Consider the following 27,180-nt stretch of genomic DNA (forward strand, 5'->3'; position numbering starts at 1 on the left):
TTTTTTTTTTCCCTCGTTGTTTTTCGGATACATCTTTTTTTCAGAGTTAAAAAAAAAAAAAAAGCGAGCGCGCGAGGCGCCGCCTGCAGTGGAGCGTGCTTGGCCTGCAGAGGCAGTAGTCTCCAACTTTTCCTCTCCCGCCCAAACTCCCCGCACCCAAAACTTTCTCAAAAGAGCCCAAATTTGCCTGCCGCACAACTTGCACTCTAATGCAGGCGCCAAGGCCCCTGGCAGCGGTTTGGACCCTAGGGGCCACGCTCCCGAGGCTCGGGCCGGCCCGCTCCCAGTGCCTGGGCCCAGTTCGGGAAGGGGAAACTGGGCGTCCCGGGAGCACCCCTGGAGAGGGCGGAGCCCTCCCGCGCCCCGGGGCAGAGGGGCAGGGAGCTCCTGCGCCCGGAACGTTGCTAACAAGGCTTGTGAGCGTCGCAGGGGGGCACTCGCGAGGGACGGACAGGAAGAGGGCCGGGGGAACGCCAGAAAACGGGACCGTAGCACGGAAATGGCCTGGGACTGAACTGCACTGTGATCCCGGGATGGAGGGAACCGGAGAAGAGGAGTGAAAAGGCCAGGGAGGCAGCCCCTGCTGTCCTCCTGGGGGCCTGCAGCCTGCTGGCAGTGAAGGACCAGGCCGCCCAGGAAAGGAAGTGGTCAGGAGGTCGAGCCTTAGCAGGCTCAGACAAGGCCCAAGAAGGAAGCAGCAGGCACCCTAAAGTTCAGGGTCCTGGCCTGGCTCAAGTTGTCCAAAGAGGGCCTAAGCTAGGCCTCTGGTGGGGAAACTGAGCCAGAGCCAGGCCTCAGGGCACTGCCTAGACGCATAAGAACCAAGTTAGTAATAGAGGAAAAAGACATTCGAGGTTCTAAGAGACTAAGGAGAGTAGGGGGCTTCAGAGCCTCCCACTCCAGAGCCGGATTGGCGAGTTGGACGCTTGTAGATCCAAGGCTGGATTGGGGAGGGGGTCTCTGAGACGTTGACTTGCTAAGCAACGATTGGGGGGATTCTAGTGCTTGGAGATCGAAGGCAGGGCTTGGGTAGGGGGATTAGACAATTGGAAAGCCTAGGTGGTTATTTGGGGAGGGGTCTTCGAGCTCTGTGGAGCTCTGAGCTGCTGCCTTTTTGGCTTGAGGCCTGAGGCTTTGTCAGGGGAGGTTTCTGTGAAAGGGTGGGCTGGCCAGGCCAAGAGGAAGAAAGTGAATAAATCTGGACTATAAGTGGGTGGGGGTCCCCTGCGCGGGGGTTCACAAAGGGTGAGACATGGCCACCAGGCGTTTAACCGACGCTTTCTTGTTGTTGCGGAATAATTCCATCCAAAACCGGCAGCTGTTAGCTGAGCAAGTGAGTAGTCACATCACCTCCAGTCCTCTGCATTCACGTAGCATTGCTGCGGTGAGTCTCCCGGCGGCCTCTCCGACACACGCACCGTGTGGACTGCGGCTCTGCCTGTCTGTCTGTCTCTGTCTGTCTCTCTGTTTAAAAAAGAAGATAAGAATAATAAGACTAATACGGAAGTGCAAGGTCTCTTGGCTAGGGTCAGGGGGGCATCTAAAACCCTGGATGGGGAAAAAACCGTATTAGGTTCCCGCTCCACCTCTGCCTGCCTCCCTCTCTTCACTTCCGTAGCACCCCCGCCCCCCTCCCGGCGTCACAGCACGACCGGCTGCCTGCAATTTACATATGTTTTAACACTAAGATTTGGAAGCGCTGTGCCTTTCTGAATCCTTCTTTTTGTTTCATTTTGTTTTTGTCCCCCCTCCCTCCCCCCTATAGTGAGCCTCAGTTTGGCTCTAGTGGCTGGGTTGGTAAATCGCGGACTTTAATCCTTGCAAATGAACGACTCCCTCCCCCACGAAAGGAAGGAGTTGTGTTGTTTTGGTTTTTTTCCTTTTTGCCCGTTTTCTTTTAATGGTCTCGCAGCCCTCTATGTGGCCGCGTTCCTGATGAATAATTGCTTCACTGTTTTTCCTGGGGGCTTGTGTTTGTGAGAATGTAAGGTGCTAGGCTCTTCGTTTTCCATTTCCCAGACAGGAAATTAAGCTTTCCTCTCCATTCGAACTTTTTTAAAAAACATAATGTGTATGTGAAAATTAAGCCCCCAAAATAGGAGATATTTTTTTATTTTATTAACCAGAACCTTTTAGCCTAGCAGTAGGGTTTTTTAGGGAGGTCCTGGTTTTTTGTTTGTTTTTAATGGGGGCTACCTTTCCTTTTCTGAGACTCAGTTTACTGCTCTGTTAAATAAGGGGGCAGGTCTGGATGATCTGTACAAGACAGTGATTATTAGCTCTGTAATATCTTTAATTGAAGAGTGAAGTTATGAAACTAGTTGTTGTGGGAGGCTACCTGCTGTAGAAAGGCAAGGTTTGAATAGAAGCAGCACTGGAGCATGAGGGAATAGTCATCCCAAAACCAGATTCTTAGGGATTATACTTGAAATACACAGTTTTGGAAATCCCACACTTACTTCACCTCTTAGGAACTGTATTGTCTTTTAATTTTTTTCTTTATGATTTTATCTAAATGCTTCAGAAAAATTATGCCATGTGTCATGATTGTCGACATGTCTACAAAGCGTCTACAAAGACAATTTTCCCTTTTAGTAAATCACAAGTGGAAAATGTCTTTGGCCATATTGATCATAGGAAAGGGATTTTAAGCCATGTGAGCAGTTTTAGAAATAAAAGCATGTAAACTCAAGGGAAAAAGCATAGAAAACAGGGACGGAGTGTGTATGGGTTTTCATTTACTTAAGAATTTGGAGATTTTTTTTTTTACATTTATAAACTGAAAGAAATGACATTATACATAAGTGTAGCACTGAAACAGGCTAATTCTAGTGTTAATTTTGAAAAGAGTATCCTAAAATAAGCCACCAAATAAGAGAGTAGAAATTGAATGAATAAAATTCCTCAATGGAACTTTAATTATGTTAAATCAGAACTGCGTAGTCCTTATTGACTTGATTTTATGCTACTTATTGGGGGGGGGGGACCAGAACTAAAACTAAGGTTAATGTTTCCAGGGTTATCAGTTTTAATTAAAAGACATTTTGTTTGCTTATTAAATTTTAATCATATAAGGTTCAACACACCTTTGGGTAACATGAGATTTTTTTTTTTTTTTTAACCATTAAGTCAGACAGTTTAAGAACCTAATGTCTGAGAGACAGGAAGGCTTTCAAAAGTGCATCTCTGAGTCAGATCGCTTTTTAAAATGATTTACTAACTTAGGCAATTTTTTAAAAATACATAATCTAAGTAAAATAATTAAATATGGATAGCTAAAGTGTGCAGTTTGTAAAAATAGATATGTTAGCAAATATGCATATACATTTAGTTAACTCAGTTTTTTTGAAAATAGATTTCTAAATCCAACTAAAAATACATGTCTAAGTCAGAACATTAAAAAATATTTTCTTTATTTTTCTATATTTCTACGTCAGTCATGCCATTGAAAATGTTACGTGCTTATATTAATCTGACCATTTAAAAATCTTTCTCAGATCTTAAAGCAATCAGATCATTTAAAATAGCCTTGTAGTCAATTCAGACTATCTAAAAAATAGATTTTACAATCTAACATAAATAGTTTGCCTATGTTAGAATTTAATAAGAAAACACACATTTATATTTTTTAATTGTGTGCTTTAAAAAACACAGGGCATGTCATAAATTTCTGAAGTGTTTAGAGGTAAACTGTTAAATCTTCAGTTTGCTTACAAGTGATTTTACAGATACTATTTCTGCACACACACATACAAAATCAAATATGGCAAGATGCTAACATGACTAAATAGAGGTTACAATTTTCTCAACTTTTCTGGAATTTGGAAAAGCATAAACATTTTGGAGAAAGCCATGTCTAACACAATTTTTAAAAACTGTTGAATAACTCATGCAGGGCTTTTCACTGCATATCTAGCTCATAAAAAATTTAAAGCCTCCTTGTTTCTGACTTGTAAATTTCAAAACCATGTAGCAAATCAAAGAAAACTATATCTCAAATTTGAATATGAACTAGGTATTAGGTGATATTAAGGAATTATTTAAACTTATAGTTAATTTTTTAATTAGACATGACTACTGAAATGTTTAGTAGTTAAATGTCAAAGAAATATATTACTTAAGTACTTAATCCCCCCCAAAAAAACAGAGGAAGCAAATAAGGCAAAATGTTAGTAATTGATAAGTCTAGTGATGAATATATGGAGGACATTATGCCATTTACATACTTTGTATTTGAAAATTTTTAAATAAAAACTTAAACATATTTGTTATAGTAATGTAAAACAAGTAAAGAGAGATAATTTGTAAATATATATCTAAAAGTCAAGCAATTAAAAAGAAAGACACAATCTAAGAGTTTAACTTAATTTTAAAAATTATAACCTTAAATTTTAAGTTTCTAATTATAAGAAAAATCTGTAGAAGTTGCTCTTGATGTATTTGTTATCTCACAACTAAAAATAAATCACAGCTAAAATAATAGATTTTTTTTTAATTATAATCCTGAATTTTCACATCCTTATTTGAGGAAAAACTTGCAGAAATTGATTGCAAAGTGATATGTGTGTATATCTCACATACCTCAAAGGCACACCTAAAGACATATCATTAAAAAAATTTAAACTCAAATTTTTTACATCCTAGTTTGAGGAAAAAAAAAAACTAGAAAATGGTTGTTGTTGGGGGGGGGTGTTTGTGTGTATGTGTATATACGTGCAGACTTGCACAACACTCAGGCAGATACTCCACAAATAAGCAGGAATTTAAGAAGGATATACAGTGACCAAACAAACACAAAGTCCCAAGGGCCAGAAGGGACCTAAAGGTCATTTGGCCCAACGTCCCCATTCGTGATAACCCCTCATGCCTGCCTTGCTTGACCACATTCTGTGACAGCAATAGGAAATTCCAACAGCTAGCCTCTACGTTTTTTACTACCAAAAATTCTTTACCTTTATGAATCCTGGTCTGTGTGTATCTCCCATCCTGTGGTCGTAGTTCTGGTCCTGTCCCTTAGGGCCTGTAACTCAGGCAGCCTCATCGTTCTTCCGAGAGATAACCCTGCAGCCTTCTTCCCCGGAGTTTTTTCTAGGCTCAGCAGCCGGGGCTCACTCAGACTGCACAGTTAGGTTTCTTTCCTATGAATGATGTTTAGTTTTTCTATATCCTTTCTAAAGTTCAACACCCAGAACTGAACAAAATCATATTTACTTGTGTTCTTGGTTGTGTTAATGTTAGTAAAACTAATTGTTAGAAACAGACTGGGGTTTGATTTTACACTTTAAGCAAAATGCAGTTGTTGACATTTCTTATGCATTCCCTTTGTTACATTTTGGCCTCAGTTTGGGGTACTCCATCACGTTTATGCCTCAGGGCAGCATGAAATAAAGGAAAAAGCAGTGGACTGTAATCCTGGAAATTTAGGGTTAAGTCCCATTCTGCTCCTGACGCAGCGTATGTTTTCAGGCAAGTTTTAAATGTTTCTGGGCATCTTTTGCCTGATTTGTAAACTGAGGGGTTTAAGTTAGACGATTTATAGTGGCCCTATCAATTCAACAGTGTTCTCTCAAGTTTTGTTTTACAACATTGTTTCTCCTGACCTTAGCTTTAATTTGAGAAGAAGTCCATAATCCACAACAGTGTTGTGGCTATCAGCCCAAGGTTACTGACAAAAATCCTTAGAAGTAGCCCAATACTGTGCAAAAGTAACTTTGACATTCTGTCGGTCAAGTACAGATTTTAAGACAGCACCTCATTCAAGCAATTAAAGGCAACTTGGCTTTAGGAAGCTGAATGGATTTATGAAGTTAAAAGAAATCATTCAATAAATCTGTAAAGTCTTAATGAGTGAAAGTAGATGTTGAATTCTGTTCTGATCTGATGAAATTCTTTTGTGGATTTGTATGATTTCTTTTGAACTCCTGCAATGGATCTAATATAGGGGTTGGAGCTGCTTTGTTAGTGTTTACTGCCTAATCTATACTGTGCTTTAAAATAATGCTTAATCTATAATTGGAAGCTACAGTTAATTGGTCTTAGATTAGCTTGAAACTAGCACATTATTTTTAATAAAACATATGCTTTAGAAAAAAGAAAGAAATTAAAGATTAACTAACTATGGTTATAAGAAACCTTATTCAGTCTTGACTACAATATTAGCTGAGATTTATTGAGAGCTTACCATGTGCCTGGCTCTGGGCTAAGCCCTTCTGCATGAGTAAGGTCATCCTCACAGTGCCCTATGTAATAGGTGCTATTATTTTTCTCATGATACAGATAAGGAAACGGGTTTAGAGGAGTTGGGAAACTGGCCCAGTGTCACTCACATAATGGGTAGGTGGGTGGGTTGGGGTGCTGCTGTTTCCCGAACACTGGCAAACCTGTCCTCAGAAGCCAGTGCTCACGTCCTGGGCTACTCTGGTGCTGGCTGCATTTTCCAGGACGTGTACTGCAGATCCTGGAAAATGGAAAGACTATTGTTTAAAACAACTTTTGTTTTCTTGCAATAGGCTAGCATCTTTCTTTATCTCACTTTACAACCTTATATAGTCCATTTTAACTTGCATATTAAAGGTTCTCAGTTTGAGTCCAGGCTGAGTCTGTCGGAAAATTAGTTCTCTGTCTTTAGAATCCAAGTATGAAATCATTGTATATTTCTCTTTAGATCTATTTGCTTTTCTGCTTTTAAAGATTCCATTTGAGCAGTGAGGCTTACTTGAGAAAAAGGGTACTTTGTTGGGTAAAAGTGAAGCAAACTTTTATTTTGGCAGTAACAGAAATAAAGTAAATATCACTATAGCATAGACCTGTATTTCCAACTCATTTTGCTCAACTTTTCCAGACTTCCTGAGTAAACACAGATGGGTTTCCACTTATTTTTCAGTTTTATGTAGAAAGTTCTTTAGACTATAAATTCTACATGCTACTTGGAGTTTTCAATATTTGCTTGATTGCATGCCATTGGCAGGTCAAAAACCTAGATTTAGACATTATAAAGATTTAGAAGGTGATGATGTGTAGTAACATGTTTTCATTTGGCTGTGTTTTGGTCTTTCCTGATGGTAATTCTAAATGTTTTAATTCAGTTCTTGATGATATTTCCTGGTAATTTGGTGGCAGGGAGAGTTTTGAAAGCCTTCTATTTCTAAATACCAAAATAGGAGGAGGGGGTTTCTTTGAAAAAATGACTTGAATTTAATTCCTGATGTTGTGTGATAGTAGCTGCCTATCACAAATAATTCCTTGAATTGTTAATAAAATTAAAGAGGCTGGAAGGTGGGGTAGAAAGAGGCCTGAACACCTGGATCTGTCCCCATCCTAACTATTAGCTCTGTGACTTCTGGCAATGCATTTATACATTTTGAAACTCATTATAGAAAAGAAAAAGAGTTGTTTCTAGCTCTAGAATCCCATGATTCTGATTTCACCTCTTATTGACTAATAATTATAGAAATAAAAAGATCAGGGTGTGTGTGCTCAGTTAATAATCCAAAACGATAAGCTCATGTGTAGCAGAGATTTTTAACCGAAGGTTTGCAGTAATACTTGTTCAAAGATTAAATGCCAAGGAGCCACTGCAGAATAGGAAGATTGAGATTGCCTTACATTGTGTTTTATTAATAAAAGATTTCAATGTTCTCTCACTGAAAATGTAAGCTTTTAAAAAATAAAGACTTGTTTCTTTTTAATGTAAAAGGTAATTGGATCAGATTTCCATTTGACACTATCTTCTCTGTTAATACCTTGCAGCTCTACTATTATGGTAGGATCTGTATATAAATATAGTTCCTTTTTGCTCTTAGCAAACTGTAGAAGGAATAAAGAGGATTTTCAGCTTTCTATAATGTCATCTAATTGGATCTTTACATGGAGAAATGTTGATTACATTTTTATTGCTATCATTGCTTGGTAATATTTTGGCCCTGATAGACCAGCTTCATTTGCACTATTAATTTTTAAAATAGGAAAGTTATGTTTTTTATTTTCTGAATTTACTGTTAAACATAAAAAAAATCACCACAGTTGATTATTGAAATTCACCACTAATTATTTCAGTAATCAATACTGTAAAAAAAAAAAAAAAAAGACCTGGTTGCTAGTTGCTTAGATTATCTGTCATTAGTAAATGTCTGTTCCGAAGATAGAATTCCACGCTGATCTAGAAAAGAATCTTCAGTTTTAAATTGAAACTTAACCCTCTGGTGCCGTGCTTCTCCCTTCCAACTCCCTTTAAAAAAAATCTCTTCTTCTTACCTTTTGTTTTGTCTTGTTTGCTTGCTTTTATAATAGCTTTATGTGCTCTTTCTGTACTAATAATAATACATACCAGGCACATGTTAGAGTTTTTCTTTTATTTTACCACCTGTGTCTCTCTCCGGGAAAGAGTGGTTTCTCAGCTCTCTTACCAGGGATGAAGCCGTGTCTCCCCGGGATTTAATTTGCAGAGACCTTACATGTGTGGTCAATCACATATTATCTGAATACAGCCATAGACGATTTTTGTGGTTTGTTCATTTTTTAATTTTGTTGCATTTGCAAGGCTGATTTACATTTTAAAATATACATTTATTTGACATGGTAAAATTACATTTTATCTTTGCTCTTATTTTATCTTCCTAAGGGAAATTTAGAATGTGGTATTATACAAGATATTTGATATTTGTGAAATAGATTAACAGTATATTTTAGTGAAACTAAAACAAGTATGTTTTATATGTTTCTAATATATTTTAAATTTTACAAGTATTTACTGCTCGTTTCCATTTCATTTACCAAAACAATAATCAGAGTAAATAAAAATAAAAACATACATTGATGTAGCTTTTTTTTTTAAAAAAAAAAAAAAAAAGGAAGACTCAGAAGAGGGATATTTTTAAATGCCTTGGTTAGTGGATCTTTATTTTTAGTCAATTTAGAGTTGCTTCAAATCTCGGTGTTTGCTCAACTGACCATGCCTTATCTGTCTGTCTGTCCCATGCATCTTTCCTTTTGCTATCCCTAACTGGATGGGACTGATGGGAACCACATATCTCTTCAGGAGCTGGATGAGGTATTGTGTTTTGAATATTTTTTATATGTTAGATAATTTCAGTTTATAAAATACTTGCTTTTCATGAAGTCTTTGCTCATATATAAAATGCCACAGAGCTTATACATATTTTAGCATTTGTTTTAATTACTTTATAATTGTGTTTAGCAGTTTAGTACTTAAAATTTGCTTAATATGCTTTCACATCATGTGAATTGATGATTTAGAAAAAGGGTTAGGAACATTGTTTACTACTCTTGGGAAAGTGGCCTGACTTTGGAAGCAGTGAAGGTTGAACATTTTCTTGAACCTGAAGTAAGCCAGATTCTTTTTAGGATAATGTCTTAGCTTCCTGGTTTCTGAGAGGTGAGTGGTGCAGCTGTTCAGGTGGAGCGTAGAAGGTCAGGATATCTGCTGAAGGACTGGAACCACGGAGCTGTGGGAGAGTCTTCCTGGGCCCTCCCGTCTGGGATGAACTGATACTCTGACACCCCTTCTTAGCAGCATGCTTTTTGGTCTTTTCATTATTTAATAGCATCTTGCCCAGAAGATGGAGAGAGTATATATTCAAAGCACTTTATTTTAGTAGCCCCAATAAAAGGGTTGAAGAAAAATGAGATCAAACTGCTGCTGTTAATGTTTGGGTCTATTTATTTCAGCAATGAAGGGGTGAAAGCATTTCTCCTGAGTATAGACTTTTTAAATAGAGTAATGAGGGGATTGTTTTTGTTTGTTTTAATTTAGAAGTATGAACAGTAAGGTGGGATTAGGATCACTGTCTTCAAACCCAGTGGGATCCTAACTAGTAGATTAAGATCTACCTATAAATTATAAAAACATTAGCTAGGTGATAATAACAAACTGGGCACAACCTAATATTCTTCATTGGCAACTGGTTAAATAAATCATGTAACATCTCTAGTACTCTGTAACTGTTAAAGAGTGAAGCCCATCTATGAGGGCTACAGTAGAATGAACTCCCAGACACATTGCTAAGGGAAGGAAGCTAGATGCAAAATAGTGTAGATAATGTGATTTCTACTCCTTTTTTTTTTTTAAAGAAAGATAACTCACATTTATGCTTACGTGTGCTTAAAAATTTCCGAAAAGATACACAAGAAACTGTTTACAGTTGATAACTCCCAAGAAAAAAATCTGTGATAGAAGAGAAACTTCCCTTCTATTGCAGACCCTTTTCTTACAGTATATACATTTTTTTAAATCATGTGCATGTACTACTTTTGTCACTAAAAAACAATTAGCATTTAAAAACAAATATTTAGCTGGTAGCTCACTGAACTAGGTGCCATGGCCATGCCTACGGGGGGATTTCCTGTCGCTGTGCAGTAGCCTCACTGCCAGCACCCAAAGTTAGGGATCTCTAGGGCACATTGGATGTGGTTGGATTGCTGACCAAACCCTAAAAATGATAAGACTTGAGGACTTAGAAGGCAGGAACTTTTAGAATAGATGTTACTCCTTACCAAACAGTTTGAAAATATGGAAACTATGACCCCAAAAGGAAGTGTATGGGGTGGAGGGATAACTGATAATAAAATGACTTAGATTGAAGAAGCATATTTGAGTATCTTTCTGAAGAGGGAGCTTAAGTGGTCATAATTACTTAGGGTCTGCTATCTGAGCTGGTTTCCAATCTTTCCTACTTCCTCCTCAGGCAGCAAGTTCTAGAAACTGGCTATGTATGCACTGTGTGAACTTGGCAGGCCCTCTGCTTTTCTTATACTTAGCCTTTGAGGGTTGAAAAGGGGGTCTTCACATTCTGTGATCAGAGAGCCACTTTCTCCTCCTCACAAGCTTTTGGACATGGGAGATAGATCCTTGAGCCCACGGTCAGGCTTTTCATTCTTGGTGCCTATGGCCACCTCCTCCCCTGTGCATTTAACTTGCCCCTTTTTCTCCTTCGTCCAGCACCATTATATTTTTCATGAAGTGTACCTTCCAGAATTGTACATGGCACATACTTGATTTGCCTCATTCATTCATTCCATCCACTTATTGTTGACTCATTCAGCTAATTGTAATTGTGTGTTTATTACTACAAAGTGCCAGGTGCTGAACAAGGAGCTGGGATGTAGTTGGGAATGGTATCCAGAAGCTTGCTTTCCCGAACCTGAAGGAGGACTTTCAAATTGGTGTCTTCTGGGAGTAATAAAAGTGTCGCCCAGCTCCCTGGGTGGATCAGAGGGAAGCAACCCCTGTGTAGGTGAGGCCTGAGCAAAGTCCCTGACTGCATCTCTTGGGCCTCCCAGAGTGAAGTCATCTGATGGCCCCTGCTCACTCACAGGTGTCCTGCAGTCTGTCTATATTTGTTTGTCGTTCTCCTACTCAAACCTGAGTACCCTAGGGATGCCACTCTTCATTCTTCCCAGAAAATGCTAAGTAAGGTATCCCCTGAGGAGGAAGCCCTCCCACCATTCTTTTACCCAGGGAAGTATCTGGCCTCTCCTTTGTTCTGTGTCTCTAATCTACTTCCCCTCTTATGACAAAGTAATCTCCCAAGTTTTTGGTCTTTTTAATTCAAAATAGGAACTGTTAAAAAAAACATAAGATGTAAATGTCAACCTCCCAAACCACACCACCTGGGGAGGGCTGGGTGATCTGGTGGGTGTCTGGGATGGTCACTCTGGGACGTAGCCTGGAGAGAGTCTCAGCCCAGCTGGCTCTCAGTGCCCATATTCAAAAAATAGGAGACAGCTCCTGAAGGGTTGTTGTGGGACTGAAAAAGATCAAGTCAGTGAGGTGCTTAGTACAGTACTGACAGAAGATAGGTCGTTACATAAATGTTCCCTATTTTGTGTTTTTCTTTTCAAGCATGTATATATTAATTGTGAAAAAGGGAAAAAGTAGTGAAACTAACAACATTAATATCAGGGTTGTGTGATTCTCAGGTTTTTTATTTCTATATTTTTGGTACAGTTTAAAAAGTATTTTGAACATTTATTAATTTCATAATCAGAAAAAATAAGCATTATTTTAAAATTATCACATGTTTAAAAAAATGTACTGTTGACATCCCCCAATTCTCTTTTATCCACAGGCTTATTACTCTTCCAAGCACTCAGATTTCCTAAACTTAATTGTCTATTAGTGAAGTCGTGAGCCTTCTGAGCCCAGTGAGTTACGCCTGTGGTCTGACTTCATCATACATGCTCCCAGAGCCTCACATGGAAGCCGAGTAGCCAGGCTGTTATTTTCAAGGTCCCTTCTGGACTTTTTAAACGTTCATTGCCAGAGACAGTCCAGAATTGTATTGTTCTCATTACCAATGCATTATGGCTAAACTTAGTTTATTTTTTTTTTTGATGGGGAGGAGATGTATCTGACTTTTCCAATCTCTACAGAGGCTTTGCTATTTCCTTATTCTTACAGGACACTAAATCAGCCTTCACGTAAAGGCAGGGTTTTTAAAGAAAGGAAGGCTGTATATTTGGAACAGTAAGATTTATAAGAGAGTGTGTTCCTTCCGTAGATCAAGGATTTGTCCATACTGTCCGGCACTCTTTACAGGGACAGATGTCAACGTCTGAAGTGGATCAAGGGCAAAAGATAACTTGAATGTGACTGGCAAGCATGCTATTTTTTTTCTTAGCATCTATTGGAATTTTTCTGCATTTCCCCTGAATGATGACTCTGGGTTAGGGTAATATACCCCCGTAGTTCTTGGAGGACAGAAGTACAAATCAAAGATAAGAATTCTTAAATTCTTAATTCTCATAAGTAGAGTTTTTATTTTTAAAATTTTCTTATTTAAAAAATATGAAAAGATTTTTTTACTTCAGAAGCACAAGTTCATTTTTAAAAAGCTTTAATAATCAATATCATACATTTGGTGGGGGACAGAGTTAAAATTCAGCAAGGGTAAGTAAAGAGAATTAGGAATCTGGCAGTTTTTTAAGATCTATATGAAACAGGATGGCAACTTGAAAATTGATGTATATGCTGGATTTTCAACAAATAAGAAAAAGCCTGTTTTTAAATGGAAAGTGAGGTTTCTGAATTTGAAAGGGTGATTATTTTTCACTTAAAATTTTTTTTGTTCTTCACATTTGTTCCCATTTCAAATAGTTGATATTTATCTTCAATTATGTTTCCCCTTCCCAAAACATACTTTCTTCTTTTTTAATAATACATACTATGATTACAAATCCATACCAATTACAAATCCATACCAATAAAAGAAATGACATATTTCTCAATAGGGCAGCATTTGTTTATCATGATGAGCTATAGCTATAGACTAGATCATAAAGGGGACAAATTATTTGCTATTTAAAGTTTGCATTCCTAAAGAATCAGCTGTTCTATCTTATTGGCAAAATCCTGATACAGTGTGTGGGAAAGCGAGTACCAGCTGGGTGGGCTGGCAGCTGTCCTGGTCATGTAGGGATCTCTTATTTGGCAAGCTTCCTCAGGACCCTTAAGTGTATTCTCCCCAACTTTGATTTACATCTAATTTTGGGGGAGCACATCTATTATATAAAATTAAGTACTGCTTCAAAGGGTTGAATCCACTTCAGTTGATTTTTCATGTGTGGTTTATAATTTGTTATTTGTTTTGAATAAAATGATATTAATCACAATGCAGGTAAATTTGGCAAGATACCATCTCTGTGCATCTTTTTTAGTTTAATGCATATTTTTAAACAGTAAAAACAGTACGAAATAAGATCATGAGTTTAAAAACTATGTAATCACTATAAATAAAACAAATTATCATTATTGAAATATGCTGTAATAATAAAAATGGTGGAGATTGATGGTGAAGACATCAATTTGCTTTTAGGAATTTTGCTGTGAACTGTTCAGGATTTAGGACCTATTATTTAAAAAGTGCTTTTAATCTAGGTTTTTCCTTATATGATATTTTTTTCCCCTTCATCTTTGGATTTTTAAGTTTTGTCCTGTTCCTTTATTGTTAGAAAAGCAAATAAGTATTTACTGAATGAATGAAAAAATTAATTTAGATAAATGCAGGGAAGAGGGAAGAAAAGCAATACAAATTCTTCACCCAGTCCTACAGTGAAAATTTACAAAGTATTATCTCTAAAGGACTTTTATAGACTATTTTCCATTACATTTTGATCATCATTTGGATCTTTTGAAACCGGCATTTAAAAATTCTGAGCTTCGGAGAGCTGCTCAAGAGCTGTTCAGCCCCCGTTCACTGTTCACTGCCTCCAGGCAAGAAAACAGTTTAACCATTGCCAAACCTATGGATTCCCTCCCATTCTTAAAAGCTTTCTAAGGCAGTGTATTATATGGTGCAGTGTATTATATGGTTAAAATAAACAAGAACTATCGATATCATTTCAAAATAAGGGGAAATGTTGCCTGTGGACATTTAACTAAAGAAAAGAAATGACAATGTAAGATTGCATTGAGATTTTAAGGATTGCTTTTGCCGAATGGTAGATATTTTGCTAACCATTTTAGGCAGTTGTTTCACACATTTTAGCACATGGTTAATGATCCTGTGACTGAGATAACTGGATTAGCACTATTTCTAAAATATGCTAAGTGTATGTAAGTAAACCTTGCTACTAATTTTGCATTAGTACCACTTACAGCCTAGTATTTTTTTTTTTTGACTTGTGTCTGATCACATTAATGGTTGAGATTCCTGCCGTTCTATCATACTGCTAGTGCTAAGAGGTATTTCTTTTAAGGATTTTTTGTTGACTTTTTCATTACATTTCTATAGCCAGATCAAGTCAAATTCATGTTCTCAAGTATGTCCAAGGAAATTAAGAACTGGTGCATGAAAAAGATAGGAAAACAATTCCAAATCCTAGCAGTATCAAAAGCAAGTTTATAATACAGGCAAGTGCATTTACTCCTATGTTTCTGTATCTTTTTAGGGAGCAACATTTAAATGGGAGTAAGAATATGCTTATATCAATTGAACTGGAATAATTCTTTTCACATCTCTTTCTTTCCTTGTAGCTTGCTGATGACCGTATGGCACTGGTGTCAGGCATCAGCTTAGATCCAGAAGCAGCAATTGGTGTGACAAAACGGTCCCCTCCTAAATGGGTAGATGGAGTGGATGAAGTAAGTTGAATGTTAGTTTCACATTGTCTTATTTTTTAAAGTAATTATGACAACATATTAAGATATCTGCCATATAGGCTGGTCCGAAGATAGTGAGTTACTGTTGTCAAGTGTTGACAGTTCCAGATCAAATCCTTGTTCCACTGTTTCTCTCCTTCTCACTACTGCTCTTGACTAAAATTTTAAAAAGGAAGTTATCTGCCATATAAACTGATTTGGCTATGCTTAAATATGCGTCCCTAGAAATACTTTAGGTTTATTCATTTTATCACAGGAAAAAGTTGTGTGTGTGTTAATGATTTTGGCTCTAATTTTAATATTAGTAGCAACCACCTGAATTATAGGAAGAAAAACCATACAAGGAAGAATGGTATTTTATTTTCTGTTAACTTGAATTAAAAGTTGCTCACACATTAGCAAACCAAGTTTACTGAAGACCAAACTCTATATTCTGAGTGTAATTGTCTGGGAGGCAGACAGATACCTGCCAGACATCAGTGGAGTTCTGGTGACTTCATTTGTTTAGATACAGTACGATGTTGGCCGGATTAAACAGAAGATGAAAGAATTAGCCAGCCTTCATGACAAGCATTTAAACAGACCCACCCTGGATGACAGCAGTGAGGAGGAGCATGCCATTGAAATAACCACCCAGGAGATCACGCAGGTGAGGATATGCAAGTGAGTCTGGGGAAACCAGCCAAGCCTTCTCCTGGCAGTCGTAAAAGCTGTAAAGTGTTCTTCTAAATCAGTTGGCAGATGGGTTTCCTAGAATTCACTTCCCAACCTGAAGTTTTTACAGGGTTTCCCAGAGGCCCTGAGGTCCTCCAAGCCTCGGCAGAGATGCATGGGATGTTTCGGAGGTCTGGGGGTTATTTTTCAAGATACTACTATAGATTGTTAAATACAAATCGAATTTTGAGCATTACTAAGTTTAATCATTTGATTTTAAAATGTATAACTTCTGTCATATACTAGTGCTTAAAAATTTTTATGCTAAAATATAGTGCTCGAAAGTGAAAATCTAGTATCCTAGAAAAATTTCTTATAAAGTGTTAAATTTAACTAATTTTTAAATAACACTACTGGTGTTTAAACTTTAGTATTTACATTTTTTATTTGTTTAAGTCTCCTGGGTCCCAATTAGCAGAGGAGTATGATGCTAAAAGCCCTAAAGTGTTAGAATGTTTGAACGCTGGCCCTTACCATTGTAACAGTGGCATAATTCTCATTTACTCCCTCTGACTCTAGTGTTCTTATCTGTAAAATGGGAACAATAATAATAATACTATTACCTGCCTTATAGGATGCTCATAGGGATTAAATGAGAAGGCAGTAACTCAGTGACATGACAATATAGGTTGAGTATCCCTAATCTGAAAATCCAAAATCCTCCAAGATCTGAAACTTTTTTGAGCACCAACATGATGATCAAAGGAAATGCTTGTTGGAGCATTTCAGATTTCAGATTTTCAGATTAGTGTTGCTCAACTAGTAGGTATTCTGCAACTATTCCAAAATCTCCAAATTGAAATCTGAAAACACTTCTAGTCCCAAGCATTTGGGATAAGGGATGCTCAACCTGCATAGCCTGATGTGTGGTGCCAGGCACACAGCAGGCATTGCACACCAGGAGTTGAAATCTAGTTAAATTTTTCTGTGTATATAAATGAAGCCTGAGATTACTTATATCTGTTCACCTTTCTCTAAGCCAGCCTGTAGGAACAGAGCATTTCACTTGTCACTTCTGACTTGTGAATGGTGGAAGCCTTAGCCAAGGGGCTTCTCCCCTAGGCTTTCCTTGAGCCTTGGGCTTGTTCTCTCAGCTCTTCCACAGATGCCAGCGAGCCGTGCAGGCCCTGCCCAGCCGGGCCCGTAGGGCCTGCTCTGATCAGGAGGAGAGGCTGCTTCGGAACGTGGTGGCCTCCCTGGCCCAGGTGCTGCAGGAGCTGTCCACCAGCTTCCGGCACGCACAGTCGGACTACCTCAAACGTGAGTGCTGCCAGGCTGGGTTAGGGGATTTGAGTAAGAAAGAAGCTTTGTTTTCTTTGCTTCTTCTTTGCTACTATTTTTCCACATAGCCTTGTACCTTCCTTGTTAGCTTTTGAGCACTTTCATGCCTTGTACAACCAGTGGGAGCCTGCTCCCCTTGTGAAGTGAAGGCACAGCTCCAGGTGCAGACCCAGGCTGGTAAAGGCTCCAAAGTAGTTCACATCTAAGCACATAAAGTTTATTTCCTGTCTGGCTAGAAGAATTTGGAAATCAATCTAGCACATTTTAAAAATCTGTTGTTTTTTAAATGTTGGGGTTTGAGGGAGCTGCTCCAAAAGAAATATGTAAAAAACATTTTTATCACTTAAAGCCACATGTTTGCATAACAATGAAAGTATTTGAGTATACCTGAGAAAGAAACCTTCCTGGGAGTATTTTAAACACTTCCTCTGCTGGCACCCCTCATTTACACAACAGACCTTTTCCCAACTAGTGCAAAGCCAAATTTAAGCTGTATCCTCACTCTTAGTGCCCTGTAAAGTCGGTTTTCCTTATTGCCACTGTAATCAATGCAGTCCTCACGTACCCCAAAGAAACCTTGGTTCTCCCTCCCTCTGGCAACAGGCACATTTGTATTTTAATTTTATTACTTCTAAAATTTGATTAGAGCCATTTAGAATTCTTATTAGAGATGCTTCTAGAGAGAAATATTGATTTTTTAAAAAAATGTTTTATAACAGCAGTTAGATTAAATATTTCTGCTTCACTTAGAGATTCTCAGATGGTTATGCCATTTTTGTCTTGGCATCATGTGAATTGTACACATTTACAGTGTGACTTTGTCTTGAATAATCCCAAATGCTTGCATATTAATATGTTTATAATCCTGTACTCTCCTCCCACCCCCACTGGAGATAGGCTTCTTTAAATCTGCTGAGAATATCTCCATTTTAACTGTTGAGTTTACTCTAGATTTCCCCTTTTTAATTGTAGAACAATAGCTAGGATGGTTTACATATTCAAGTAAAGTGAATTCCTGTCTGTGATAGGCATGAAGAATCGAGAGGAAAGATCCCAGCATTTTTTTGATACATCAGTACCACTAATGGATGATGGAGACGATAATACTCTTTACGATCGGGTACGTGAAGGGGCTGCAGAGTTGACTGCTGTACATTTGCGCTCCATTCTGTTTCCTTCTCTTCCTAGACCTCTAACTTCTGTGCAATGCAAATGGATCAGTGCTGCTAGCTTGCATATCCATCAAGTAGTTTTTGCAGCAAGTAGAAGAATAGCCATACTGTTTCTTCCTTTCCAAAGCCACAGGGAAACCTTGTTTTCTGCTTTCCAGAACCTTCAGGAAAGCTGTCTGCACCCCACTTTTCTGGGAAGAACCCAGAGAGGCTTAGGGTCATCCCTGGAGGTTTTGCTTCTCTGTCTTTGCAGAGCTGCAGACATAGACTTCTCTCCTTGTCCCCCACTTTGGCCATGGTGCCTTAGATCCTGCTGGTTTGGGGGATTTGGATCTTTCTTGTTAGGAAAAAATAAGTGCTAATTTATGGTTTATGAGCTTTAAAGAAATATTTTCAGAATTCATTTTCTTCAAATTATATCTAAACTGGTATACCATAGCTTTCCTGAGAGGGAAAAAAAATCTAACCTACAAATTCTGCACTGTTGTTTTGCTAGGGTTTTACAGATGACCAGTTAGTGCTTGTGGAGCAGAATACACTGATGGTGGAAGAGAGGGAGCGAGAGATTCGCCAGATCGTGCAGTCCATTTCTGACTTGAATGAAATATTTAGGGACTTAGGAGCGATGATTGTAGAACAGGTATGTGAGCTTCCTCATCAATGGGTTTTCCTACTGTAATATCTGGTCCTTTTCCAAATTCTTTGATCCTGTACACCTTTCAGGAAAAAAAAATTAAGACTATTCCCCCAATGTATGTGTGAGTGTGTGTGCACAAATAAATGTATATACAGGTTGTGTCCCTAATCTGAAAATCTGAAATCCTCCAAAATCTGAAATTTTTTGAGTGCTGACATGATGCCACAAGTGAAAAATTCCACACCTGATCCCATGGGACAGGTTGTAGTCAAAACTTTGTTTTATGCACAAAATTATTAAAAATACTGTATAAAATTACCTTCCGGCTATATGTATAAAGTATATATGAAACATAAATGACTTTCATGTTTAGACTTTGGTCCCATCCCCAAAATATCTCATTATGTATATGCAAATATTCCAAAATCTGGAAAAATCTGAAACACTTCTGGTCTCAAGCATTTCAAATAAATGATACACAACCAGTATGTTTATGTATTTACCAATTAAATACTATACTATGTATAGCATATATAGGCATTGTCTTTCCCTATAAAAATATTAATAAACCTTTTTTTAGATCTCAAGCATTTCAGATAAATGTTACACAACCAGTATGTTTATGTATTTACCAATTAAATACTGTACTATGTATAGCATATATAGGCATTGTCTTTCCCTATAAAAATATTAATAAACCTTTTTTTAGATAAAAAATAAGAAGTTCTAATATTCTCTTTCCATGCCCCAAGGGCATTCATGGGAGCACCCTACTTTGGAGGCCTGGTTGGTTCTGACCAAGTTCAGCAGTGTTCTGGCAATATATAAGATTTCCCTTCTAATTTTGGCAGGTTATCTTGTAATGGCGATTGGAACCACTAGCTTTCAAGTAGAATTAAATTGTTGTTCACCGTTAAAATCTGATTAGGGCATTTTATTATCTTGCCAGCAGGGATTTGGGTCCCAATCCCCTGAAACCAACTGCAGAATGGAGTGTTCAGGCCTCAAGATCCAGTTATATTAATTACTCCAGCGGTTCCCCCATGAACTGCTATCTCTTTCTAATCTAGCATGTTTCCAATAAAAGCCCTGTTCTTCCTTATAGCCTAGTGTTCCTTTCTTCCTATTTGAACTAAGAGATTAAACAATTAAAAAATTCTCCTGAGGCCAAATTTTTAATTTTAGATGGTGGATTGGAGTTTAGTGTTCTCTGCTCTAACCCATGGAGACCTGTGTTCATGTTTACAGACATGATAGTCAATTTGCAGGTCTGATCATTACTGGGGTGAGCTTAGCTGCCATTCTCTGCCTACTTGAATCCTAGTAGTAAGCAGCAAATGGGCACAGAGGCTAGCCCTTTGTCGTTCAGTGCTATTTCCACTGAACCGTATATTTTTTAAAGCCCCAGTAAGTCTGAATGTGGCATATCCTATAGGGGCTAAATCCAAAAAAGAAACCTCAATTTGTCAGTATTTCTTTCTCATGAGCTAGACTTTATTGCAACTAACACAGCACTCTGCCATTGAGTGCCTAATATTGCTTGAGGATGGATTCCAGAGGCTCAGTTTGCACCTTTATGACACAGTTAAGTAAAACAGATAATCCCGTGGATGATGATGTCTGTAATTTGCATATCTCATTTTTGAAGTTCAGTTTTCCCAGTTGCGGTTGTTGATTGTCTGTAACTGTCACTTATTACCCAGGGTACAGTCCTTGATAGGATTGACTATAATGTTGAACAGTCCTGTATCAAAACCGAAGATGGCTTGAAACAGCTTCACAAGGTAATAACATATCTTTCCTTAGTTGAGAATTTTAGGACCTATTATCAAATATCAAGAATTCATAAGACAGTTCTCCTCCATCGTAACTGTCTTCAGCATCCTTGTTTACTCTACTCAATACAGTAGTGTAAAAATGTACGTCATTTTATTTCAAGCTGACTGTGTGGGCTGTTGCCATTTTACTGCAGTTAGTGATTCTGAGTGTACCTCACACTTAGATCTGAATTTCTGAGAACTCCCATTTGTAACAGTAAATTCTAAAGGGATTGGGGTTTTCTTCCTTTCAGAAAATATTTCATCCTTTCTGAGTCTTCTTGTTTTAGGAAATCAATTGGATGGGCATTTGCTAAAATATATGTTGAAAAGTCTGTCTGCTTGTTGCTGCTGACTTGGGCATCTCTTATTGTGACACATTTCTGATGAATTGCTAGTAGAGAATCATTCTGGAGAAGATAAAAATCTAATTTTCTCTTTAATTACCACACCGTATCTGTGTATTACCTTGAGAGAAGAGAAATTGGTTGAAGTGAGAGTAGTATTCTTTGCCAATAAAGTGGCTGTTTCAGGGATGTTTTCATGATATTTGTTAATTTCTTTTTAAAAAATAGTTGAGAAGCATCTTAGAAATCTTATAATCAGTTATGAGAAACATATGCATAAACTGCTGAGTGGCTCTCATATGTAACTAAGTGGGTACATATTTTCTTTAAAAGGAATGTAATAATGCTTCACAAATAAAATAAATTATGTCCATTTCCTTGTATCCTTGAGACCCAGTGGTGTTTCTAGCCATATAATGAGCATTTTTCCAATTCACTAATGTTCTACTCTGCCATTTTTCTGAAACCAGGCACTTTCTATAGCAGAGATAGCCCCATCTAATAGTAGTATCAGGTTTACAAAAAGTCAGACCTTGCACAAGTCTGACGAGAAACCCTTAACTGTCTTTTCAGTGGGCTTGTTGCCATGTGCCTGGTGGGAATGAGACTCTGTCATGACGGAGCAGAGAAGTCTTACCCTGTGTCTGCACAGGGTTTTTAAGCATTTAGATTAACTTATTTGCCAAGCTCTGTATATTAAAGTGAAAACTAACTTTAGTTTCTTACTCTGTAATGCCCAGGTTTTGATATGCTGCTGAATTATGCATTGGTTTTGAAGTTTCCTAAATAAAAACTAGTGAAACGTGTTTTGTAATATAACACAGATAAAGGGAAAGGCTTTCTCTGCAGGAGTGAACAAATCTAGTGGGAACTAAAAATTTTGTTTTAGATTCTACTTTATAAATCATTTTGAGAGGTTTCAAAGTATATTATTTAGTATTGGCCTCCCTAGTGTTCTGAGTTACTTATTAGAAAAGTAAGCATGCGCTGTCTTCTCTCAAGTCCCATTGCTGTTGGTAGCACAGCTGGCCGTAGCCTTGGCAGCAGGCTCCTCTAAGGGCCACTGAGCCTTGGGAGTTGCTCACGCTGACCAGACTCTCAAGATGGCCTTACCTGTCCTGATGTTTCCTCCTGGTTGATGGGGGGGCTCCTCCAGGTGGGCGGGTAGACTCCCACAGGAAACAAACCCACCAGTCAGAAGGTTGGGGCTCATGGAGCTAGAACAGGAGAGATTACTTCTTCTTTCCAGGTCTTGCTGTTCAGCTGTCTACAATAGCAGCATCCATAGCAGGGCAGGGCGTGCTGTCCCCGGGCATGCTTAGGGACACCCTGCAACTCTCCTGTTCCCCAGCTCTCCTTTCTCAGTGTTCTGTGTCCATCACCAGCAATGTGGGGGCACTTGGGCATGTTTACGCCACAGGCGTGATGGAATTCCTGGTGCTCCCACCAAGCTTCCGGGGTGCAGTGTTTGGGTGGGGCCTTGTCCCCGGGTTGAGCTTTGGAAGCTCCTCTGTTGTGTCATTATTAATGCTGGGAGGACTTGCCACTGTTGGATTCTTTCTGCATATCATACTGATGGGACACATGTACCTGCTTTTATTTGAAAGGATGAGTTTTTTTCTTGTTTCCAAATGTAGGGGAGGTAGAAAATGGGCCTCTTTGGGACCATCCGTTCCATACCTGCTGGTATGGTAACTCTAGACAGTTTTATTTCATAGTGAAAGAGACTACGTTCATTCAAGGAATGGTGCACAGCAATAGGTGGCTGTCGTTGCAAGGGTGGGTCACGACAGTCTGTGGGAGTAGAAGTAGGGAGACACAGCTCCCCCTTGATCCAGAAGCATAATTTTTGACTTCTCTGTCAGCCTTTGTTTTAACGGTAGATTTCCAACAAGTTCATTCCTAAATCCAGGGTAAATAGGCGGCTCTAGAATCCTGGAACTCTTCTACTCATGGTGATTGAATTCTCTTAAATTGATGGAGGGATGATTGCGTAGCTTGTAGCAGAGATGTCAGTTACTGTACAGATAGGTCCGGAAGCCTCAAACTGGAAATGAGTGAGACTTGATTTGGTATTTTTGGGAAAATGACTGCCTTTTTTCCTTTCTCTCTTTGTAGGCAGAACAGTATCAAAAGAAGAATCGGAAGATGCTTGTGATTTTAATATTATTTGTCATCATCATTGTCCTCATTGTTGTCCTCGTTGGTGTGAAGTCTCGCTAAGTGGCATTGGGTTCTCGTGTGTGCCGCACGTATGTGTCTCCCAGGTGTGAGAGATCCAGCCTGCACCCCGCCAGCTGCCTGCAGAGGTGCAGCCACGAGGGACCCTCGGGCATCGGGGCAGAGGGCCTTTCTGTGGACCCTCTTCACAGTCCTGCTCAAGCAAGGGGAATGGGCTTTCATTTTTCTTTCATCGTTGAGAACGTAAGGACTTTTGGTACTGTTGCAGAATAGAGATTGAGTTCTATGATCAGCTTTAATATATATTTTTTTTAGAAAGAGAAAATGAATTGAAAGTTTACAGGCACTGTAGAAGCTGTTCGGTATTATATGTCTATATGCTATTTTTTTAGCAGTCATGTCTGAGCAGCATGTTAAAATAATTTTTGGAAAAATTTTTTTAAAACCATCTGGTTTTTAAGAAATTTGGTACCAAAAATTTATGAGTAGAGGCAAAAATGCCTCTTCATCTTTCTCAGTATATTTTCCAGTTGAAAACAAACTAAGAAGTCCTTTAAGAATTTATAATCCGTTCCCCATTAACTTAATTTAGCTTTTCCATCACTGTTAATGATCAGAGTAACAAAGTGTGAAAAATAAGAAACCATCATTGATGTTAATTAACACATTTAGATGGGCCAGTTAAAACAGCTTCATAAGTTTAAATTAATTGCAAGTGGAATATTCCTCATTTAAAATTTTTGCACTGCATTTTCTACTGTGTAAACCAAAAGGGGTTACTAAGCAAAACCACCTAAATTTAAAAGTTGGTGATTTGAATGAACCTTACATTAAAGGAAGCTTGACAGTGTCATGAAAGTCACCAGATTCAGCCAGTGTGCCCCTGGGTGTCCCCAGCCATCCTACTCAGCCCATTACTTATATGCTAACTACATAATGACCTGTTCAAACCAGACTCCATTTAATGAACTGTGAATTTACACAGAGGCCGTTTTAAATGGGTCACCCCATTTAGGATTAGTGGATCTCAAATTATTAACCAAACATCACTCCATTTCAAAGTAAAATATTCTGCCATTGACTTGATTTATTGGCTCTTCCATTGCTGCTTAGCAATGCCCAGAAAGTAGCCATATTCCTGAGGGTTGTGGAAATCTTGACTAGGAAATGCCATGTTTGTGTGAGTGTGGGTCAGATTGCCAAAGTAGGACTTTGTCATTTATTTACCTGCCTATTATCAATATGGTGCTTGAATATATTCTTGGAACTGTAGAATAATGTGGAAAGTGATAATTTTAAAAACTGAAGTTGTTTATGTTTTATTGGCCTCATTTTGACACCAGTATAGTTTGAATGGTCTTTGTGTAATTTTTGATAGCTTTTCCATTGTTTTTGCTTCTCTTAAAAAGTTTAAGAAGAGCATGACCTCATTAAATGTGTTACGTTTTATTTGGACCAGTCACATAAAGTGTTTCTCTAGAATTGACTTCGAAGTTGTTTCTGGAAATTTAAACTCAAGTCCAGAAATTCAAGTTGTTGTCCAAACAGATCATGGGCTTAACACTCAGACCCCTGTCCCAGCCTGCCCTTCCTGAGTTCATGCCTCCAGGCAGCCGCTGGTTTTCTTCTTACTGATATGGCTGTGGAATGACAATGACCTAACGGTGTCAATTCAGGAAATAGCCTGGTATTCCCTGACAAACATCTATTAGGAAAGAGGGTCAGAGAATAAGAACCCAGTGACTCCTCAGTCACCTCTAAAACGTGGGCTTCAATCCTAAGGTCACTGTGGGCATTCTTTAGTCTCAGCAGACTGTAACCATGGGTAGTTAGACCTGCTGCTTGGGAATGGGGCTGTATAACTTGGGAGAATTGCCTCAAAAATACTCTACAGGGGTAATACTGGATTCTTATTAAAGCTTTTCAAAATGCTGAGTCTTACCCTTGAAGGAAAGTGACCCGTTAAGAAAGGGTCACCATTTATTTATATTTATTTTCATCAAATAGGGTGATTGGAGTTGGTTTTTGTCCCCCCCCACCCCATTTGGGTAGAATGATGGATCTGATTAGAAACTATCTTAAGGCTCTCATGTTGGGATGGAGGAACTGTCTCTTTCTGCCTGAAACCAGTGCATTGCCAGCTAAAGCTGTCTGCTGCCACGACTGGTGTCCCCGGGTGGGAAACAAACAGACACAGCCTAGAGCTGGCCCCAGAGCCTATGTGCTAACTTGTTGGGGTCCTCAAACCACTGTATTTTTCTTTTGAGCCTGTACTTGGGGAAAGATCAGTAGCATTTGAGGAGATAAGAGAAAATAATCATGTCCTGGTACCTCAGGGTTTCTTTTCCTCTGAACAAGGTGGACTCCTCTCCCTGCTGACAGCCATTGTCCACAGCGTGTTGTGCTCTTCTGGTCTCTGCTGGGCTGTGGAGGTCACAACTGCCCAGTCCAGTTTGTCCCCGGCCTGGGATGTGCCCTGGTGAAGAGGCCCACCTGGGAAGGCTCCTTCTGGACACATGCCCCCTTTAAAGTGTCCTGGGGTGGCTCTGCTTGAGCAGAGCTGGGAGGCGAAACAGAAACATTTCCCCTCTGTTCTCCAAAGCTCCCGATCTTTCCTGAGATTGTAACTGAAAACTGCTGTCTCTTGTTTGTTCATTTTGGGAGTTGGTGGTGCTGGCTGGGCCATGCCGTGTGAAGCAGTGTGTGTCTCTAATTTAACAGATTTACCGCTTTCTCTGCTAATTGAGAGAGCATTATTTATTTGTTTTGACACAAGTGCTTTCAGTGTTTTATCCTAGCTAATGGCTTCTTAAAGGTAATAAAACCCTTCCAACCTAATTGGTCAGATTAAGACTTTTTTTCTTGTATGCTTAAATAAAGCAATTAGTGAAGCGCTTCTATCCAAAATGACTTTTTTTGTCCATTTTTAAATCTAATTTACTGTTACTGGAAACTTTTTGTACAATAAAGCAATCATGCAGATTAAAGAACATCCTGCGATCCTAGTATTAATTTTAACTTCGGATGCATTGTGTTACGGGAGGGCCTGGCCAATTTTGTGATCCTCCGGGCCAAGGAGTGCTTGTTTTGTGCCTGAGGGTACCTCTGTCTGAAAGTTGATCTGTCTAGTGGACACTTTCACAGGGACCCGTGTATTTGCTATCCAGTATACAAAAAGGGAAACTGCCTAAAAGGCAGATAATGATTTTTCTTATGAAAACATAGCAAGAAACATTTGAAAATCTTGACATAAAGCTGCTGGGTGCTTTATTGAGAAGTATTAATAATTCTTACACACAGGCTCCAGGAGACTTGACTTTCTCAATGACTTTGAGTGTTTCCTGTCCTATTACACCAAAAACTTTAGAGTGTTTGCCAGTTGAACTCAAAGCCAACACTTCATTTCCCCTCAAATGTGTATGGGGGGTGGGGGAGTCCTCCTCAAAGCCTGGGCCAGCCCTTTGTCCTGAAGCTTGGCTTTCACGTATGTATACCTGGTGGCAGATACGGTCATCGAGGCATGATGGGGGTATATATTTTATTCAGCTAAACCACAGAGGTGATGCATACAAAAATAGGAGTTGTTCCAGGTAGTCCGGTTACACTCCAGGCATTTAGTCCTGAGATGTTGCCATTGCGCATGGCAGTTCTCAGAGCCCGTTGACAAACCACACAAAAGCAGCAGCCTCCTCTATTGTGCTCTTGCCTTGTTTTTTGACTCAAAATTGCATCTTCCCAACTTGCACATCAGCTATTGCCTCTATCCGAGAATCAAATCCACCCTCAAAGATAGATGTTTCCCATAGGGCTCGAGAACATTCTGAGCAGTGGTAATATTAATACTGGAGAAGCCCCTCATCTTGAGGGGGACTCTGCTTGCATAAGGGTGCAGCACACGTGTGAACTGTGCAGT

The 27,180-nt window shown here is 38.9% G+C and overlaps 1 protein-coding gene across 8 annotated transcripts; it reads left to right on the forward strand.

The window, feature by feature from the left end:
- Positions 1-470: 470 nt before the first annotated feature.
- On the forward strand, positions 471-26,259 carry STX16 (syntaxin 16). Of its 8 annotated transcripts, XM_045529571.1 has the most exons (10): positions 1,326-1,384; positions 9,038-9,049; positions 14,751-14,869; positions 14,993-15,100; positions 15,627-15,767; positions 16,927-17,092; positions 18,142-18,233; positions 18,782-18,925; positions 20,626-20,706; positions 23,205-26,259. In XM_045529571.1, the coding sequence occupies exons 4-10, from the start codon at positions 15,008-15,010 to the stop codon at positions 23,307-23,309; spliced, it is 822 nt and encodes a 273-aa protein (XP_045385527.1). In that variant the 5' UTR covers positions 1,326-1,384; positions 9,038-9,049; positions 14,751-14,869; positions 14,993-15,007; the 3' UTR covers positions 23,310-26,259. The 8 variants fall into 8 exon arrangements, with proteins under 8 accessions (XP_045385520.1, XP_045385523.1, XP_045385521.1 ...); XM_045529564.1 differs by lacking the exon at positions 14,751-14,869 and having other exon boundaries at positions 471-1,384; XM_045529567.1 differs by lacking the exon at positions 14,751-14,869 and having other exon boundaries at positions 471-1,333.
- The last annotated feature ends 921 nt before the right edge of the window (positions 26,260-27,180 follow it).

This window comes from Lemur catta, chromosome 17 (genome assembly GCF_020740605.2).
Source record: "Lemur catta isolate mLemCat1 chromosome 17, mLemCat1.pri, whole genome shotgun sequence".
Classification (NCBI taxonomy): domain Eukaryota; kingdom Metazoa; phylum Chordata; class Mammalia; order Primates; family Lemuridae; genus Lemur; species Lemur catta.